This window comes from Strix uralensis, chromosome 13, assembly GCF_047716275.1.
Source record: "Strix uralensis isolate ZFMK-TIS-50842 chromosome 13, bStrUra1, whole genome shotgun sequence".
Classification (NCBI taxonomy): domain Eukaryota; kingdom Metazoa; phylum Chordata; class Aves; order Strigiformes; family Strigidae; genus Strix; species Strix uralensis.
Window position 1 is genome coordinate 9,795,470 of NC_133984.1, and position 18,652 is coordinate 9,814,121.

The window sequence follows — 18,652 nt, forward strand, 5'->3', positions numbered from 1 at the left end:
TATAAAAAGTTTAAAGCGACTGGTATGTAAGTCAGGACCCCGGCTGAGAGTGAAACCATTCCTTTTGGTGTGGCAGCAGGAATGTTGTAGGTACCCTATTCTGGAAAGAAATTTCCTGGTTTTGCAGTACTGGTGCCATGCCTTGGATTTATTAACCAGCTGACGATACTCCTCTCGTGTGCCTAGTGCTGTTCAGAAGGACTTTGGCTGTGCCTGAGCCTGCTCCCAGTGACGGCAGGCAAGCAGCCGTGTTGCTTGCTGGCCCTGCGGTTGGGAGGGTTATGGCTGGGTGAGAAGTGAATGTGGGTGATCTCCCAGCAGCTCCAGCTGAGGAAGAGGTCTAATATAAATATATGAAAGGCCACCACAGACCAAAGTCCGCCTAGGTGAGTCCCTGTCTCCTACAGCTGCCAATAGCAAATGTGGCAAACGGGGTGAGTGCTTCTCCTTCTCAGCAATGAGCCGGGTGCAGTTTCTTGCCTTTTGGACTATGGTATTTAACATCCCCTGAAGGATCTCTCTTCCATCACTTTATCTAGCTGTCTGCTTTTCCTTTCCTCTAAACTGAATTTGAAGATAAGCATGACAAAGCACATGGTACAGCAGCGTGTAGGCCTGCGGCTGCAGTGATGCAAGGAGAGCATGTTACATCTCTTCTCTGCCAGAGTTTGCTCTCTCAGAGCCTGCTCCTCTCTCAGGAGTAACTTGGGGATGCACTGCGGAGGTTTGGGGCAATTCCTTGCCCATCCCCAGGGCTTAAAGTGAGCCCTTTTGGAGGACGGCGGCTGAACTCGCTCGCTCTCTGCCCGCTGCTGGTGGCTCACCATTTCAGGAGGCTCCATGGAGTGTAACCACAGTGACTCAGCTCTCTGTCAGATGTCCTGCATGCTACTGCTTCTGGGGTCAACAGGGGAACAAATGGACAAACACTAAAGGTGAGTGTGAAAATTCTTCTTGGAAAAGGGGCAACAGGGTTTGGGAGGAAGGAGACTCCTTGTTTCTTGGTCTGCTCAGTCCATCCTGGCAAACACTGGGGTGTTTGAGAGGCTGAAGAAGACCCTGATTCAAGGCAGTGCCATCCAGCCTAATAGAGGATCAGATGCGGTTGGTGGACTGATGTCCTTCCCGGGAGAGTTGGTGCAATGCAGGATGGTGGTAGTAGGGTCCAGAGTACTAAAAAAATCAAGGGATGAGCTGGCTGAACACACAGCCCCAAAGCAGTATTCACTCCAACATGCTGCTGCTCAGACCCCGCCATGCTCCGGTGCTGCTGCACATGTCCCCTCCCTGCCTGTCAGTATGGCTGTGTTCACATTTTACCTCTTCCACTCTTTCCTGCACCATTTTCACAGTATTCGTTGCCCCTGTGGGTAAGGAGGACATACATGCCCAGCTGGAGGTCAGCACTGACTCAGGCTGGGAGCCAGGATTGCTCCTCCTGGGGTGCTGATCCTCCCCACGCATGCTGCTTCAGCCAGCCCCAAAGTCACCTCCAGAAGAAGGAAGGAGATGGGTGGGTGTAAAAATGGGTCTCTCATCTGCTGAGGCAGTGGATGTCTTCTGCTCTCAGCAATAATTCTCATGCCCCAAGTGGGCTTTGCTTGTCCCACATCTCTTCTGGCTGTCCCTTACTCTCCTACCCCAAAAAAATCCTCATTTACCTTGTTTGCCTCTGCTGACTCCACACCATCTGATAAACCCAACACAGTTCCCTTCCTTCATGCCATGGTAGTGAAATAAACCCTTTTCCTCTCACAACCTGGCCGGCTGGTGCTCAACTTGTGATAGCATCCATGGAGCCTGGGGTTTGCCCCTGGCACACCAGGAAAACCTGTACCAGGGAAGCTTGGCTTCTTCTGGAGTTTGGGAGCTCCTCCATCACGCCTCTGTGCATCCTTTCTGCTGGTCCAATGCTCCTGCCATGCTCCCAGTGCCACCATGGCAGAGCTGTGCCTGTGACCTGTGAGCTCTTCTCCTCAATGCCCATCAATATTTGACAGCATGAACATTTAAAACTGCAGAGGGAAAGTGCTCTCAGTCCCCCCAAGATGGTTTGTATGTGACACTGTCCTCCCATGATGCAAAGAGATCAGACCCCCGGGCCAAGGACAGCACTGGAAATTGGGTCCTGGGATGGATGCTGTGCCTGCATGCTCGGTACAGCCAGTCCCTCCCAGCCACTGGCAGAAGATGAACTCAGCTGATTTGTGGAGCAGATCCACATGGAAAAGTAGACTGGCTTTTACTTTTACGCTTCTTTTTAGTCCTGGTTAGCAGAAGACTAGTAAGTTTTTCTGTAGCTAAAAAGCTCCATGTTTTTCCTCTCTGCACCCCAGATGACAAGCTGTGTGTATGCCCTGACCAGCTCTGTCCTGACACCCCCAGAAATATTTGGGAAGTGTAAGAAGGAACACAGCAAATGGCATGGAGTGACTTACAGTGGATGTTTCAGTGGAAACCGGGAAGGGAGCAACGAGCAAAATCTCTGCAGCACTTAAAGTGACGTTTTCAGTTTGCTGAGATACGTTTCTATCGCTCTGGGTCCCAAAGGATCGTGTGTGATTGTGACTTTTTCCAGCAGCAGTAGCAATAACAATCCCCTATGACAGTCCAGCGCCTGCCTGGCACTACTCAGTGAGTGTATTTCTGCAAACAGTGGATCCTGTCCAAATGCTGCCTTCATCCAAATACTCAGGGAGGGGAAGGTCTGCTGGCAAGAGCAGCCTGAGAGGTCAGGCGGCTCGTCATGGCCCCACAGGAGCTGGGGCAGAGAAGCAGCATGAGTGCAAGCCCCAAGCACCCACCATGTCTTGGGGAGGCTGCACCCAGCAGCCTGGGCTGACCCTGGGGTGTTTCAAGGGTGCGCAGCTGGCTCTGGCACTCGGGGATGAGCTAATGTGTGGGGTCGTGGGCTTTTCAGGTGTCAAACAGGAACCAGGGTATCTGAAAGGCTTGTGAGACTTCACTGAACTGCCAAACCACGGTGCTGGCCAGGAATTAGCAGCAGGTCCTCCTCTGCCTCCCTGGGAAGGACTTCTACCTGGTTTCAAGTTCAGTTGGAAATATTTTCCAGTCTCCAGCGATGTAAATCAGCCCATCTGCCCAGCCCGCACACATCTGCTCGGGACCTTATCTGCCCACCTCGTGGAGCGAGCACAGCTGCCAGCCAGATGATCTTTAGTGCAACTTAACCAGACCAGAGAAAAGGCGATGCTCACTGCCTACTGACTTTGTCAGGGGAGCCACTCAGATCATCTTCTTCCCTGACCCTGCCGTACAAAGCATGGGCTCACTTTGCCCTCACGTTTGTTACCACCAGCTGTAAAAGTTCTGTGTCTACCTCAGCCCTATTAGTGCCACTCTTGCAGAGTTGCTGCACAGCCTTTCCCCTGTTAATAGACCCATAATTCACAGGAGTGAAATCTCCTTTAATGCAGTGGTGATATTTAAACCAGGGGAGGTATCAGTATTTTTTTTTTAAAACTTGTTTTTAGGCATTCAGTTCCTTTGCTCCAGCCTCCGCTCCACATCTGTGACTGCAGCCTTCTCCATCCAGCTGAGAGGGAAATTATGTGTGCAAGAGGAGTCAGGGCTCCCTTCCCAGCACACCGCTCATATCGCTAGGACTCCTGCGCCTGCCGCACGCTCAGCCACATGCTTAAGGATGCTGCACCTGAAAGTCCAGTTTCTGGATGACTCCCAGAAGATCTTTGTAGTTGATGTAAGTGGGTATCATATTCTTACTGGGTTTTTTGTGGTAATTATTGAAGTCATTGCTGTTCTCAAGGATTGCATGGTCTCTGATAGCTTCTGGTTTTTCAGCTTAAAAAAAAAAAAAATCAAACAAAAAAAACAAAGCAAAAAAAACTCGAATCCAAAGCAAGAGGTTATAGCACTGATTGCTAAGTGTCTTTCAACATCAACACATTCCTGCTCTTCCCTCTTACTGGCATTATTTGTAAAGAAGGAGGAATGGCTTTTACATATATGGTATCATCTTTTGGAAATCAGATAATACGAATTGATGTTCTTGATAAACATAGAGTTCTTTTCTCATTTGTCTGGCTGCCAGTATAAGCATTTAACAAGGAAGAAAAATCTGGGAACAGAATAAAAATAGGATATTTAACTAAATTACCCCTGGTGAGAAACATCTGTATGCATCTCTTCCTGGGCATTCACCTGAAAAAGAAAAGTGGGTGGTTTTAAGAATAGCTGAGAAAAAAACTCACTATATCTTATTTTCTACATGACAGGGTCCCACAACACACCGTCATTAATAACTGATATTTAATAAATGCTAGTTCTGAATATTGACTGCTGAAATAGATTTTAAATGCTAAGTATTAATATCTATGGATATATATCTAATAGATATATATCTATATGTATAGATATATATATGTATATAGATAACTGAAGCTAGATGTAAATTGTATCTTCACTACATGTTAGAAACACATCTTTTTACAAGTGTGATTGAGCATTTACTGTTGGTTAGGCTTTGATAACCACAGTAGCTAATTAAATTAGATGAATTTCAAGTAGATCTGTTTTAACACTTACCTGCAATTCCTCTGGGACCAGAGTGTTTCATATAAATTGGTTTCTTTCAAGTTCTGCTATGTTACTCAGGCAGTCCTGTCCTCTGGTTTTATAGCATAGCCTGAGAACTGCTCAGTCTCAGACATACTGCTCGGTTTCTTTGTGATAGCAGTTTTGCACAGAAGAGGACTGTAAAGCAATTCCATCACTTGGTACAGTATGGAATTTGTTTGATTTAGTTTAATTAATGTATCCTAGACGTAGAGTCAGCTTTAAAATGAGACTAGTCACTGAAGAATGCTTTTTTTTCCATATTGATAAGAGCAGGACATAGTAAGAGACAATTTGAAAGATGCTGTTGGTACGATATTGCTGCATTTTTTTTCCATCTCTGCTTTCTTATTTGCCTAAAACACTTACAGCACTATAGCTCTGCATGACATGTTATTGCAGCAAACAGCTTCCATTAGAGGAACTCCTGGTCATTTCCTTTTTTAGCATGGAACTGTATTGGAAACCCCTTTCAGGCATTTCATGCATTTGATGCTGTATGGGTACAATAAATGAATAGTTGAATTAGTGACTTCTCCATTATAAAAGGATTGCTTTGGGCTAAGTTTTGAGCAGCTATTTCAAGCAACTCTTCCTAAACCCCTCCTGAGTTTGGAAAGCTCTTTTGAATGTGTGGCACTTCAGTGCAATGGGAGGGAAAAGGACAAAAGACAGAAAACACATTCGGCCTGATTCCCCCTCTGCCTTGAGCTCGGCGTATGCATCTATACCTGCCTCACATGGGTATCACAGCTGCCAGCATGTGCAGCGAGGTCTCATTTCCCGCCTGGCTTTGCACAGGAGTGAATTCCTCTCCCGGTGCTGGATGTGCCTCTTGCTTTCTTACCCTGCTCACAGTCCCAGCTGCTTTCACCAAGGAGAAGAGGGGCAAGTGCAGCCTCTCCTTTCCACCACCTTCTGCCTGCTAGTGCTAACCTGGCTCTGCAATGTCATCGAAGGCACATTTAGGGTCGGACATGGGGTGGCCAGCCCCACACGCCGCGCTCCTGCCTCATACTGTGCTCCTCCAGCACAGCACTCACTGCTCTCACCTGATGCCATGCAGGGCTGATGCCTGAGCACAACCTTACCTGCACTTGTGGCAGCACGGGTTGAGGCCTTGCTACCCCACAAACCTGGGATGGGACACCTGCAAGCAGCGCTCTGAGAGAGGAAAGGCTCTGCTTTTTAACCAGCCCCTGCACCAGCAGGGCTGTGTCTCCCCAACGAGCAGGTTTTCCTGCGGACGGAGCCGCTTGTCTCCCACAGTGCCTGCCCTGGGCAGTGCTGGGCTTGGAGGAGAGTGGGTTGCTCCCAGCAGACATGTGGTGGGTAATAACCCAGTAAGAAATACTTGTCTTTCCTGGCTGCCTGACCTGGCTAGAAAATTCTAGCTTGGAAATAAACATTTATAATTGTTTTAATTACCCTTGTGATCTAGTAATTTTGAGGAGAACCGGGAGTGCTGTAGAGTGAATGCTGTTATTACGTTATCACTTTTCAGCAACCTTTCAGCATGGAGCCAGCAATTTCATCCTAGGAGAAGCCATGAAAGGTGGTTATTAGTGTGCATCACCGCCAGCAGCTGGGGTCCCTCCCGTCCCTGTTGGGAGAAGCCGCTGGCACGGGGAGCTGGAGCCTGCCTTCACTTCCATCACCCGAAATGCTGTAATTTAGCAGCTGTCTAACCTGGCCTCTCTGCTCCAGCTTGCTTTTGCACTAACCTACATTCATTTTTGGTCTGCTTTTTACCAGCTGATAAAGGAGTAGAAGGGTTTTTTCTGGGGTGGGTCGCTGCCAGTTCTTTTCTGGTGCTTTCTGGAACATTTTCCAAAGTTGGGGACCTCCCGGGTTGTTCCCCAGCTGTGTCACTCAGCACAGCAACAAGTCAAGCAAAACATCCTCCAAGCGTTTCTGTTCGTTGGAAATAGCTACAGCCTGGCTTCCCTTATCAGCATGTAGTGCCACTTAATTAATATTGCTAAGGTGCACGGATGACCCAGGGCCCAAGGCGCAGGATCTCCGCAGGGTCCTGTTGCTGTTAATTACCATTAACCATAATAGTAGCTCATCCCCAGCAATCCTGCTGCCGGCTGTCGGGGCACATGGACTCGCTGTGCAGGTTTGAGGTGTGGTCCCGTTTGCTCTTCATCAAGCACGTTTGCCATGGCTGTCCCCGGGTCAGGCAGATGCTTGTCCCAGGGATCGCTCGCTGGTTTGCCAGGGATAGAGCTGCCTGAACAGTGACGGTTGCAAAAGGTGAGCCAAAAGCAAGATTCCTTTCCCTTTTTCCCTTTTTTTCCCTTTTTTCCCTTTTTTCCCCCTTTTCCCACTTTTCCCCGCTTTTTCCCCGCTTTTCCCCGCTTTTTCCCCGCTTTTTCCTTGCCTTTCCCCCCTTTTCCCCCTTTTCCCCCTTTTCCCCCTTTTCCCCCTTTTCCCCCCTTTCCCCCTTTTCCCCCTTTTCCCCCTTTTTTCCCCTTTTTCCCCTTTTTCCCCTTTTTCCCCTTTTTCCCCTTTTTCCCCCTTTTTTCCCCCTTTTTCCCCTTTTTCCCCTTTTTCCCCCTTTTTTCCCCCTTTTTTCCCCCTTTTTTCCCCCTTTTTCCCCCCTTTTTTTCCCTTCCTTAATAAAGTAGAGAAGTGATGAGAAGGAATCTGATTTCCAAGAGCAGAGGTAAAGGACACTCAGTGTGCAGACCCGTCCCACATGCCAAAACCAGCAACATTTATTGAGTAAGATTCTGAAAGTCAGGAGTCAGGAAAATCCCACAGCTCCTCTCAGGGTGAAGGCAGGGAGCTAAAACTTTTCCCGCATTTTACTGAAATCCCATCACCACTGCTGTCAGCATTGCCTAACCTGTTGCTTCTGTGGTGTGTTTGTTTCCTAGCAAAAATCCTGTGGGAAGGGGCTGTTCAACCTCACCTGCAGCCACCTCAACCTTGCAGAGAAGGAGTACTTCGGGCTGGAATTTTGCAGCCAGGCTGGGAACCACGTGAGTGCGGGTCATGCTGCAGGGCCCCAGTGCTGCACCCTTGCAGCAACTGCCCACATGGCTGGGGGCTTGCTAGAACCTCCCTGAAACACCAGATGGAAAATTTCAACGGAAAGGTTTGCCATGATGCCAAAAAACCATGGAAAATGGGAGCTACAAGGGGAGCCACAAGCTAGTTGTCAAAGGTCATGGGGTTTACCCGTAGCTGTCCAGGTGGGGCTGCCCAGCGGGATGTCTTGCTGTAGCAGCCGAGCTGGCCAACATTTCTGTGTTGCACTCTAGCATGCTGCTGCTGCTTTTATGCCCCCTGCCTCCCATGCTGTTTATTCACTCAGTTCTTCATTACCTTATTTCAGGTCTGGTTGGAACCACTAAAACCCATAACAAAGCAAGTCAAAAGTAAGTATTTCAAGAATAAAATTCTTCTTAATCACTACCAGTGACAGACTAGCGCAGACACATTCGTGTAGTGTTACTGACTGGGGATGGGGGCTCTGGTTTCCAGCATTTACCTGAGCTCATTTTATAGCATAGGGCTGGGCAGGGTTGCTTGCAAAGACCCCTCAGTCCATATAAAATTCTGTAGAAACACCACTGCCTTTGAAGTCTGGTATCTGCACCATTTCAGGCTTGAGCTGTTATTAACCTGGCAGCTTGGCGAAGGAGCAGGAGCGGCTGCGTGCGTGCGTGTGCCCACATTGCTGTGCTGGCAGAGCAGCAGGCATGGCTCCCTGCGTGCCCTCCTTTCCCCTTTGCAGCCCTTGGCAGCCCAGACGCCTGCGCAGCGCGAGCCCTGTGTGAAGCGGGGTTAGCCATGTGCCTCGCAGGCTCTGCCGCTCCTCTCCAGCCCCCAGCCCCCCCCATGCCGCTGCACGGAGATGCTGCTGGAGCCTGACCTGAATTCAGGCTCTACATCCCCTGCCGTGGCCATGACCGATGTTAGCACAGTGCTCCGTTCAGCCTATGCCTGTTTCTGCTCCCACAATGAACCAAACAATATTTTCTCCAAATACATGATGACTAGGAGGTGGTCGAGAACATGAGGCCACAACCCCACAACCCTGGGGAGGCTGCAGTGCAGTGTTTGCACAAATTTTCTTGTAAGGGGGAAAGCCTGATAAAGAGCCTCCCTTCTCTGGGTGCACCAGAAGTGGGGTTATTTCAGGCACCATTTTCTTTTTCCATGTCCCTTCTGGCCTGTCCCTCCAAGAGCCCCCAAATCATCCCACGGTGCCGTGGCGCAGTCAGTGCCTACAGAATTGCCTCTCTCCCTCCATGTTCTTTGCCTTGGGCTTGGCTGCTTGGTCTCTCTCATCCCACAAAAAAGCTTTGCCCAAACAGCCTCCTGTGGAGATGTTGCATCCCAAGGGCTTGGAAGGCAGAGTTTAATGCACCGCCCTGCTGATGGCCACACTCCAGACAAGCACCTGTGGCACCACTCCACAGAAAGCCCCGTCCTGGCAGGGGTCTTTGCAAATTAAAGAATTGCTAGGACATTTTTTCTTTAGTATTATTTAGGTGTCCAACTCCCTGTTCACTTCCAGGGAGGGTCTGGGCAGGCTGGTTTTTTGGGGCAGGCTGCAGTCCCTGATATTCAAGGCTTCCGGCCCTGATTTGTAAGGGTCCAGAGTAATTTACTCTGTAAGGAGACAGTATGTGTGAAGAGAGTTGTAAATGTTCTCAATAGACATGTAAAAGAAAACTTATGAAGATGTTGTGTTTTAAGATCCTAAGGAGGTTCTTTTCAAATTTATGGTGAAATTTTTCCCAGTGGACCCCGGCCATCTGAGAGAAGAGCTGACCAGGTACAGTACTTGTTCTATTACTTTTTTACTGCACAGCCCTGTATTTTTGCAATTGCGAAACATGCATCTAATTCCTCAACTTCATCCACCCAAACCTGTCTGTCAGCAGTTATCCTAAATATTGGAAGAGCTCTGTACTTTACAAAACAAAAACTGAGAGAGTATCTTTTCTGGATCCTCTGTTTTTAAACAAAATCCACTTGAAGGATCAGCTATCCTAAAAGCCTGCAATTTGTTTACTGCCAAATGCTTTAGCAGTTGGGCACCGAGTCTGATTTTTGCTCAGTCTAGCTCCTGCCTCAAGCTGTGTTCTGAAAGAAGAACTTTTATTTTATTTTTAAAAATGACATTGTTAGCTCTTATGTTTTAGAGAAAGTATTGCAAACAGGAACTAAGAATAAAACTAAGCCAGTGTTTCTGCAGAACATGAGCCCTGAGAAATGCAAATGCCCTCCAAAGCATAAAGGAATGTTAACTCTGAAACCTATTAATGGGCATTTTCATGGCAGAGGCGTATTGGTCATGGTGGTGCCCAGCTGCAGCCTTCTGCAGGGGCTGCACACTCCTCTCGTGACCCTGTGGATCTGTATCCATTGGGCTGAAACACGGGTGAGCGCTGGGAGAGGCGCAGGGACAGCCAGCCCCTCTGCAGCAGAGCCCTCATGGCTCAGCCTGGTGTCCGGCTCTCTGCTGAGCCCCAGCTCCCCCCAGGGCATGCTCCTGTCCCCCTCCACAGGTACCTCTTCACCCTCCAGATAAAGAAGGACCTGGCACTGGGGCGGCTGCCCTGCAGTGACAAGAGCGCGGCGCTGCTCGTCTCCCACCTGCTGCAGTGTAAGGGCAGGCGAGTGCCCCTTCGCTGGGGACGGGGTGCTCAGCGGGGCTTTGGCTGTGTGGCCAGGGGTTCCCCCTGCAGTGACCCCTCGCAGCCTAACCCATGCTCTCCCCATGTCACCCACAGCCGAGCTGGGTGACTTCCACGAGGAGACAGACCAGCAGCACCTGGCGACCCACAGGTACCTGCCCAACCAGGAGTATCTGGACAACAAGATCATGCACTACCACCGGAGACACGGGTAAGGGCTGCTCCACGCCATGGCCACCCACCAAAAGCACCCAACGGGTGCCTGCCGATGGGGCTGTTCCCATTATCAGGCAGGGCCAGCAGTGGGGTGGGTGTGATGCCAGCATATGCACATCCAAAATGGCATTTTTTTCAGCCCATTTCAGCAGCTGCCTTGTCACTCTTGTCGTTTCCTGACATGTTTCTGTCTCCAGTGGGAAGACGCCAGCTGAGTCGGATGTTCAGCTGCTGGACGTGGCCAGGAAGCTGGAGATGTACGGGATTCGCCCACACCCTGCCAGTGACGGCGAGGGGACGCAGATCAACCTGGCTGTGACACACATGGGGGTGCTGGTCCTGCGGGTGAGCCTGGGGCTCGGGGTGGGCTGCCAGCACCCAGGTGGGGTGGCTTTTCCCCAGGGACATCACCTCCAGCTGGGGGGGACCCTCCTCCCCCCTGCATGCTCCAAACCCTCCCAAATCCTACGTGCCCGGCAGACCCCGGGGCACAGAGGTGATGCTCCAGGGCATGGCTGCGGGGCTCGGCCCCACCGCCTCAGTCAGCGCCTGCCCTGGCTCTGTTGGCTTTTGCCACGGCAAGCGCGGCCGGGCAAGCACCACAGGTTATACAGCTGTGTCACATGTGTTCACCGTATAATCTTCCAGCGAAAATAGCCACCTCACGTCTGTGCAATTACATAACACTGTAATCACAGTGTAGCAGCAGAATAAATACAGACTTGTCGCAGCCGGCGTGAAGCAGCGCTTGCCTCCCACACTGGCTAATTTCAACCTGGGAACATCTTGCCAGAGCAGAAAAAAAAAAAAATCCTAACTGTGGGTCTGCTGCTCATGATTAGTGCTGCCAGACCCAGTTATTTATTCAGAGCTGTAAACACCCCTCATGCATGATTAGAGCATCTCTGGGCCCATTAAAATCTGAGTTCTCCCAGGAAGCTGAGGGGGTCTCAGTGCCACAGCATGGAGTAACTCAATTTTACATGGTCCTGCCATGACACGAGTGTTGTGTGGTTGTGTCTAAATTGATGCAAAATGATAATGAGGGGCAAGGTATGCTTGCAGCCTGCTTAAGCTAGGTCTAAAGGCATGGAAGTGAGTTGAGCTCTGCTACACTTCTCAGCAAAGGAGAGGAGGGTCTTACTTCTTTCGGGGGAGCTGATTCTGTGTTAACTCATGTGACGCTCAAACTGGGACAGATGGGCCTCTCTGTCTTGACCTCTGCGAGGTTTGTTTTGGGATCCTGGAGTTTTACAAATAGCTTCAGTAGGCAGAGTTAAGCCCTGAACCCCAATTCCCACTTTCGGGACCAACTGATGGTCCAAATCCTGGCACCCCTTCCCCAGGCCTTGGCAGCAGTGAGAGCCATGTCAGGGTCTTGTGTAGTGTCTTACAAGCTCAGGTCTTGGCCCATCATGTTTCTGCAATCCTCACTTGCCCCATCCTGCCGTAACTGCTGTGTCTGTCCTTGCAGGGCAATACAAAGATCAACACGTTCAACTGGTCCAAAATTCGCAAACTAAGTTTCAAGAGGAAGCATTTTCTCATCAAGCTCCATGCAAACATCTCTGTAAGTATTGTACTGCAGGCAGCTGCCAGGCTCAGGAGCAGGCGGCTGTGGACAGAGAATCAGCCACACAAAGTCCCTGCTTTTGAATAAAATTCATTTCTGCTGCTCATGGGTGATTGTCCCTCCCCTCCTCAAGCATGGCATGTGCCACCCTTGTGTCCCCAGAGGCCAGAGCCACCAGCAGCCCAGTGTGATCCTTTGACAGGTCAGGAGGCCAAATGGCTGAGCCTGGCCCCGCACCCCTGATGCCAGCTTGCTTGTCTCCGGCTGTGCAGGCACTGTGCAAGGACACGCTGGAGTTCACCATGGTGAGCCGGGATACCTGCAAGACTTTCTGGAAGACGTGTGTGGAGTACCATGCCTTCTTCAGGCTGTCTGAAGAGCCCAAGTCAAAGCCCAAAGCTCTTCTGTGCAGCAAGGGCTCCAGTTTCCGCTACAGGTAAAGTCCAGGGGGAAAACTGAACACATGAGGCCTGGAAAGGTGTGGGGATGGCTCAGAATCTCCCTTTTATGTTGGACCTGGCTGGATGTGAGATGATGCCTGGCTGCTGCTTTTCCTGGAGAGGCCACTGCCTCGGTCCTGCCACATCCCCTACGTCCCCTGGGATGTGGGGATGCCCAGGGCTGGGACAGATGGTGCTGCTCACACCTCTCCCCCCTTGCTGCAGTGGGAGGACGCAGAGGCAGCTGCTGGAGCATGGGAGGAAGGCGAAGATGAAAAGCCTGCCCTTTGAGAGGTACTGGGGGCATGGAGAGGGATGGTGCCCCGACAGGACGGGGGGGCACACACACACCTGGCCATGTACCTGCCCATGCTCTTGTCCCTGCAGGAAGCACTATGCATCCCGCTATGATGAGAGGCAGTGCCGCTCCTCCCCGGACCTCCTGACGGACGTCTCCAAGCAGGTATTTTCCTTTGGCATCAGCGAGAGGTAGCACCAGGGCTGGGGGTGGGTCTTGGCGTTGTGGGCCCAGCTGGCAGAGCTCAGCTGGAGGCCAAGCCAGACCCTCAGCTCTGCGGGCTCGCTGCTGGCCCTGCTTGCCCTGATTTGCCCCCCTGCCTGGGCAGGGGTCTGGACACCCACCCACCCTCTGCTCCTGCTCAGGTGGAGGAGCTGCGCCTGGCCTACGGCAGCCGGGGCTCCTACCATGCCAACGGGGTGCATGCCTCCGAGCCCATGCTGGACAGCCGGCGCCGGAGCTCTGCCGTGGAGGTGACGTTTGCCGCTGAGCTGGAGCACTCCAAGCCTGAAGCGTCCCCCTCCTTCCTGCCCCACTCGAAAAGCTCGTCCGCTTTCCCCCTGCTCTACGCCGAGCTGGAGCTGGAGCGAGCATGGGAGTCCGCTGACCTCTTCAGCACCAGGAACCCCTTGACCTCCTTTCGGCCCCACCACCAGTTCACCGGGAACAGTAAAAGCAACTCGGTGGGCAACATGCGGGAGGTGAGCGCCCGGCCGCTGGTGTACACGGACGTGCCGTGTCCCCCATCCATGGCCACCCCGGTCCCGCAGATCCTCTTCTACCTGGACAAGCCCCCACAGCCCCCGTGTCATGCACTGGTGGCTGGTGAGAACACAGCCAGTGGATGCAGCCCCACAGCTGCAAAACCCCTCAGGCGGAGCCCAAGCGGGACCCAGGCTGGGGAGTTTAATCGCGAGGCTCCGTGCATGGCAACAGGCACAAGTGTGGCCCCAGCAGGAGAGAACAGGCTGCTGGCTCGCTCCTTCGATTATGGCCTTCAGGAGCAGCCTCCCAAGCGGTCTTGGAGCCAGTCGGACATGAAAAACATCCGCTTCCCCTACGGCTCTGAGTTCAGGCCCCTGGGGCCATGTCCTGCACTGAGCAGCCGGAAAGTGGGCGTCTTTCGGCACATGCCAGGCCAGCATGGGCTGACGCCGGGGCCACGGTGCTCCGCCGAGCGCTACGTGGGCAGCAGCACTGAGTCCAGCGACTCCGACTCTGACCTCCTGGCCACCGACTACTGCTCCCTGTACGGCCGTGTGCTGCGCTCGCCCATGGCCCGGGTGCGGCTGTCCTCCGGCAGCCTCCAGCTGGATGAAGAGGATGAGGAGGTGTCTTTTGCCACCGGCGCCGCTGAAGAGAGGACTTCTAGGGGGGCCTCCAGGTATTTCACCTAGGTGCCTGACACTTGCTGGAGGGAGCAGAGGTGGCCAGTACTGACCTGGGGCTGCAGAAGGGTGACGCTCTTGCTCGCAGGGCTGCTTACTGCTCCCAAAACATTGATGGGCTTGTGTTGTGAGTGCTCTTAGCTGTAGAGGATGTGTTAATGGACAACAAGGCAGCATTTAGAAGTACCCATCCCCTGCACCACGCTTGGAAGCTGGTGCATCTCTCTGCCACAACACATGGGGGTCCTGCTCCAGCCAGAGGGGCCAGGGCTCTCCTAAAGCCCTGCAGAGACTCTGTGTCCTGCCCAAGCTGGTGGCTGCTGGCCATGCTTGGAGCTCAGCTGCTGAAGTCTTCATCGGGAGGAGGAAGGAAAAGAAAAAACATCTGTTTTTTTCACAGCTGCAGGGAAGTACACCGGTGGGAAGGAGGCCCATTTGGAGAGGAGCAGGAGGGCCAGGGGAGGCTGGTCCTGGAGCTGAGCCTCATGGACACAGCCACAACGGCCCAGCATGGAGCCCGACTCCTCCATCCTGCTCCTCCTCCCTCCAACACTGCAGGGCCCTCAAGGACAAGGCTGCACGTGTGGGGTGCTCCTTGAGATGCTTGGAACCATAGAGGAAGCAAACTGCTGTGTCTTCTCCCTGGCCAGATTAAAGCAACATCCTTCCCTAAGCAACATCTCAGCGGTGTTTGTAAATCATTTAGCAGCATCCCACAGTGAGCTCTGGGAAGTGGGTTAATGAAAGATATTGTATAGCTTTTGACAGCACCTCCACAGCCCTGGTACCTCAGTACCCTGCTTAAGTCTGGAGGAGCAAAGCATGTAAGCAGGTCCTTTGCTCCACAAAATCAGGCCTCAGGCAGCACGGGGAAAAAAGATCGCAGGAGAGGGTAGGAAAGAAAGATGCAGCTGGTGCTCACCCTTGGCATTAGAAGTCTGATCTAACCATGGAGCTTTGAAACTTTCCTGTTTGCTACATGAGTGCAGTATTATTTTTACCAGGGCTGTTTCTAGCTATAAAGAAGGAGCAGGAGATGCTCATCGTCCATGGGGCAGCAGGAGGGGAATTCCTGACTTACCCATTGCTCCCTTGAAAAGGTATTGGAAGTATTTTTGTTACAAAAACTTATTCCTACCCTAAACCTACATGAAATCTACTCAGAAAACTGGGTAATGATGACACCTCTGTAAGATTTTAGGGGAGGATCTCGTTACTTTAAGAACAACCTTGTAAGTATCTGCAGGATGTGACTGTAAAGAGAGGGACAGCCCAGTAAATCCACAGCTGAGAAACCACTGCCACCTGCTAGAATGGATTTCAGAAACATGGAAGCTGGGATAAAGACAGAAAATAGGTTAAAATGTAAAAAGAACTGGGCTTATGGGTACTACTTACTCTGCACATTGCTGTCCTTTGTTTTAGAAACTGGACAATAAAAATCAGTTGTTCACACCAGAGTTTTGGTTCCTTCTTCTGCCCTGTGAAATCTGCACCCCCAGCCCACCTTCCCCTGCGCCTCCCAGCTCCCACGCAGCCCCCACTGCTCCACAGAGCTGCCTGGCTGGCTCCCTGTGTGCCTTCACTGTCTCAGCAACTGGAGAGATTCACTGAGACAGAATCATAGAATCATTTAGGTTGAAAAAGACCTTTAAGATCATGGAGTCCAACTGCCAACCTAGCACTGCCAAGTCCACCCCTAAACCATGTCCCTAAGTACCATACCCCTGCATGCTGCTGAGAACAACCACATTCTTGGTTGGTTGCCCAAAGAAATGCATTCGATCAACAAGAGAGCACACTGTAAGGGTTTGCTTTTGCTCTTGGTTACCCTGTGCTGAATAAGCTGTGAACTACAGGGACCCCACATGCTGCTCTGGCAAACATTTTATTAAAAAAAAAGGGATAATCTTTCTGGTTATAGAGAGCTGTTTCTTCCCTTTCCCAAAGCTCTGCACCTTGGAAAGAGCGAGAACCACCCCTCACAGCATGTAAGTATGGCAGTCTATACGCATGATTTGGTAGAGGGGAAAAAAAAAGCAGCAGTTTCAAATACAGACTGCACACACAGCCCTTGGAGAATGCTCCTTAAAGGGTTATACCTTAAGCACACAGGCAAACCTACAATCACTGTTAGCTCCTGAAAGCAGGTGGAGACACAGGTAAAGGCTGGCCCGGGTGACCTTTACCTTGAGCATGACCCACCAAGAGGGATCAAGGTACAGCCACACTGCCCACATCTCCAGGAGCTGCCAGCTCTGGCATTCAGGACTCTGCTGGGAAAACACCATTGGGAAGGAGAAACAAGGACTTGGGAACTATTTTTGGATTTTTCCATTGACTAGAGAGCACTGGGACACAGTACACGCACTGTGCCTTAGCACATCCTACACGATGGTCAACAATAGCAGAGGAACAAAGCAGCTTATAAGTGACAGAAATTAACATCTCCAAGCTAAATACATTGCATTAACTAGCTTTCTTAGGACTAAAATAGAGGAACAATCCCAGTAAGTGGTGGCTCACGTGTCAAAGAACGATTGAAATAACCCTTGAGTAAGCCCTTCACCAGGGTCCCTGCTCAGCTCTATTCACACAAAAGGGTAAGAACATCTATTTAAGTGACTGTGGGGAAGAAATGAGGATGGAGAGAGGACATGGAATGATTGGGTCTGCTGACAATGACAGACAGACAGCAGTACCCAGAAAGTGTGAACTTTTAGAGCCCTTCCACAAGCAAGGATTATTAAAGGGGGAGGAAGCACAGGAGCATTACAGCATCAAAACATCAAGCTGCAAAGTGCATTCGGACTGAAGTAACTGGGCTTCATATAAAATATATCACTTATAGATAAAGCTAATCTTGAAATTCAGATGCACAATGTTCAGCAACTTTTTAGGTAGAGTGTATATGTTAGGATATAAAAAGAAGCAAAATGTACAGTGTATACAAAGAACTTCAGGTTGGAGAAACACTAAGACAGGTGTCAGTGTATTTACCTCGTCTCTGTATTGTTACTTCATTTATTGGAAAAACATGAAGACAAGCCAACATACATACCACTAAAACTTTGCAAAGAGGAAAATAATTTTATTCCAGTGTTAAGTCATAAAACAGTGTGATAAAAATCAGACCTTTAACAATTGCTAAACCTTGTGCAAACACATTAAGAACCTATGTACTTTCCTATTCAGCTACAGACATTCGATTGAATGCAAGAACAGGTGTTTACGATACTACATGCTTACTGTACAGAAGCATACTAGAGGAGTCAGAGACCAAGGGTTTTAAGGATGGATACATTGATAAAGGACTCATCTACCCGAGAACAAATACATTTCTCTATTCTGCGATTCAGACTACTTTGATAAGACTACTTCAGTATCAATTCTTCTCAATCTGCAGTGGGAAGCCTAGCAAACCAAACAAGCAAGAAGATGGTTCCTGCATGAATATTTTGATATATCTTTCCATTAGCTATCTGCCAGCAACAGAATACTGCTGATTAAGTTACACAGTTCATCAATAACTAACACATGGTGGGGAAAAAGACAACTGTTCTCTGGAAACCAGTAATACAAACATCCATTCCGAGGAGTTATTATAGTCTTATGATGCACAGAGACTTTAGGCGCAGAAATGCCATAGGCAGTACAATAAAATAAACCTTCTCGAACGGACTGTGCATAAAAGAACAAGGCTGTATTATACACACGTGGATGAGTTTTTCCCCCCCACTGTCCTATGAGGTAGGTATACATCCCACCCATTTCGCAGGGAAAGAAGAGGCACCATAGTTCAGCAACTTGTTACAGTCAGATCACAAATAGGACAGGTTCCAATTCCCCAACTAATCCACTAACCCCACCTACCCAGAATCATTTATAGAGTTGCATAGATTAAAGACCCTGTGTCAAAAGGGCAGAGCCACCAGTTACAAAATTCAGGAGGAATTCCCATCACCTTTCCCCTGGGTCTCCCACATAAAAAGAACATCTTTAGGGAAGTGACATGGAAGTAAAAACAGGTTTTTAATTCTGAGAAATTTGTATAGAGCTCTTTAAAATGAGATTTGGGTTGAGACTGCTGAAGTGAAAGCCGAGGTAACTGTGGCACAGGCCTTTTTGTACCTTCACTCCACAGTGCTGAGTTCACAATGAAGTCAGAGTGTTCTGACATCTCTACCATGTTGTCACTGGCGTGCGTGTTCGTCTGAGCACACAGATCCTGAAGACTCCTCTTTAGGGATGGAATCAAACTGAACCCTGGGGCTGCATCATCCGTTCCCTGTGGCGTAGCAGCTGGTAGGTGTCATCCGGACAAGAACAGCATGGGGGGGACCCAAACCTTTTCAAAGCAACCATGCAACTCTGTGCAAGGAACACCCTTCTTGAACTAGAACACAAGTTTGTAAGAGGTATATCCACACCTCTGCACATCTACTAACATCCAGAATAAAATGCACAACAGAACAAGCTCA

The 18,652-nt window shown here is 50.3% G+C and overlaps 1 protein-coding gene across 1 annotated transcript; it reads left to right on the forward strand.

Moving 5' to 3' along the window:
* Positions 1 to 701: 701 nt before the first annotated feature.
* FRMD7 (FERM domain containing 7) lies at positions 702 to 14,180 on the forward strand. Its single transcript, XM_074882301.1, has 13 exons — positions 702 to 935; positions 3,495 to 3,721; positions 7,482 to 7,586; positions 7,943 to 7,985; positions 9,313 to 9,391; positions 10,128 to 10,225; positions 10,353 to 10,467; positions 10,670 to 10,817; positions 11,947 to 12,042; positions 12,318 to 12,481; positions 12,711 to 12,779; positions 12,873 to 12,948; positions 13,149 to 14,180. Exons 2-13 carry the CDS (start codon positions 3,665 to 3,667, stop codon positions 14,178 to 14,180), a joined length of 2,082 nt encoding a protein of 693 aa, XP_074738402.1. The 5' UTR covers positions 702 to 935; positions 3,495 to 3,664.
* The last annotated feature ends 4,472 nt before the right edge of the window (positions 14,181 to 18,652 follow it).

What these genes read in the sequence shown, in the direction of transcription:
- FRMD7 (XM_074882301.1), top strand. Translation starts at nt 3,665, where the DNA reads ATGCTGCACCTGAAAGTCCAGTTTCTGGATGACTCCCAGAAGATCTTT. An exon ending in CATAACAAAGCAAGTCAAAA is followed by an intron (nt 7,986 to 9,312) that starts GTAAGTATTTCA and finishes TTGTGTTTTAAG; the next exon opens with ATCCTAAGGAGGTTCTTTTC. An exon ending in GGCTCCAGTTTCCGCTACAG is followed by an intron (nt 12,482 to 12,710) that starts GTAAAGTCCAGG and finishes CCCTTGCTGCAG; the next exon opens with TGGGAGGACGCAGAGGCAGC.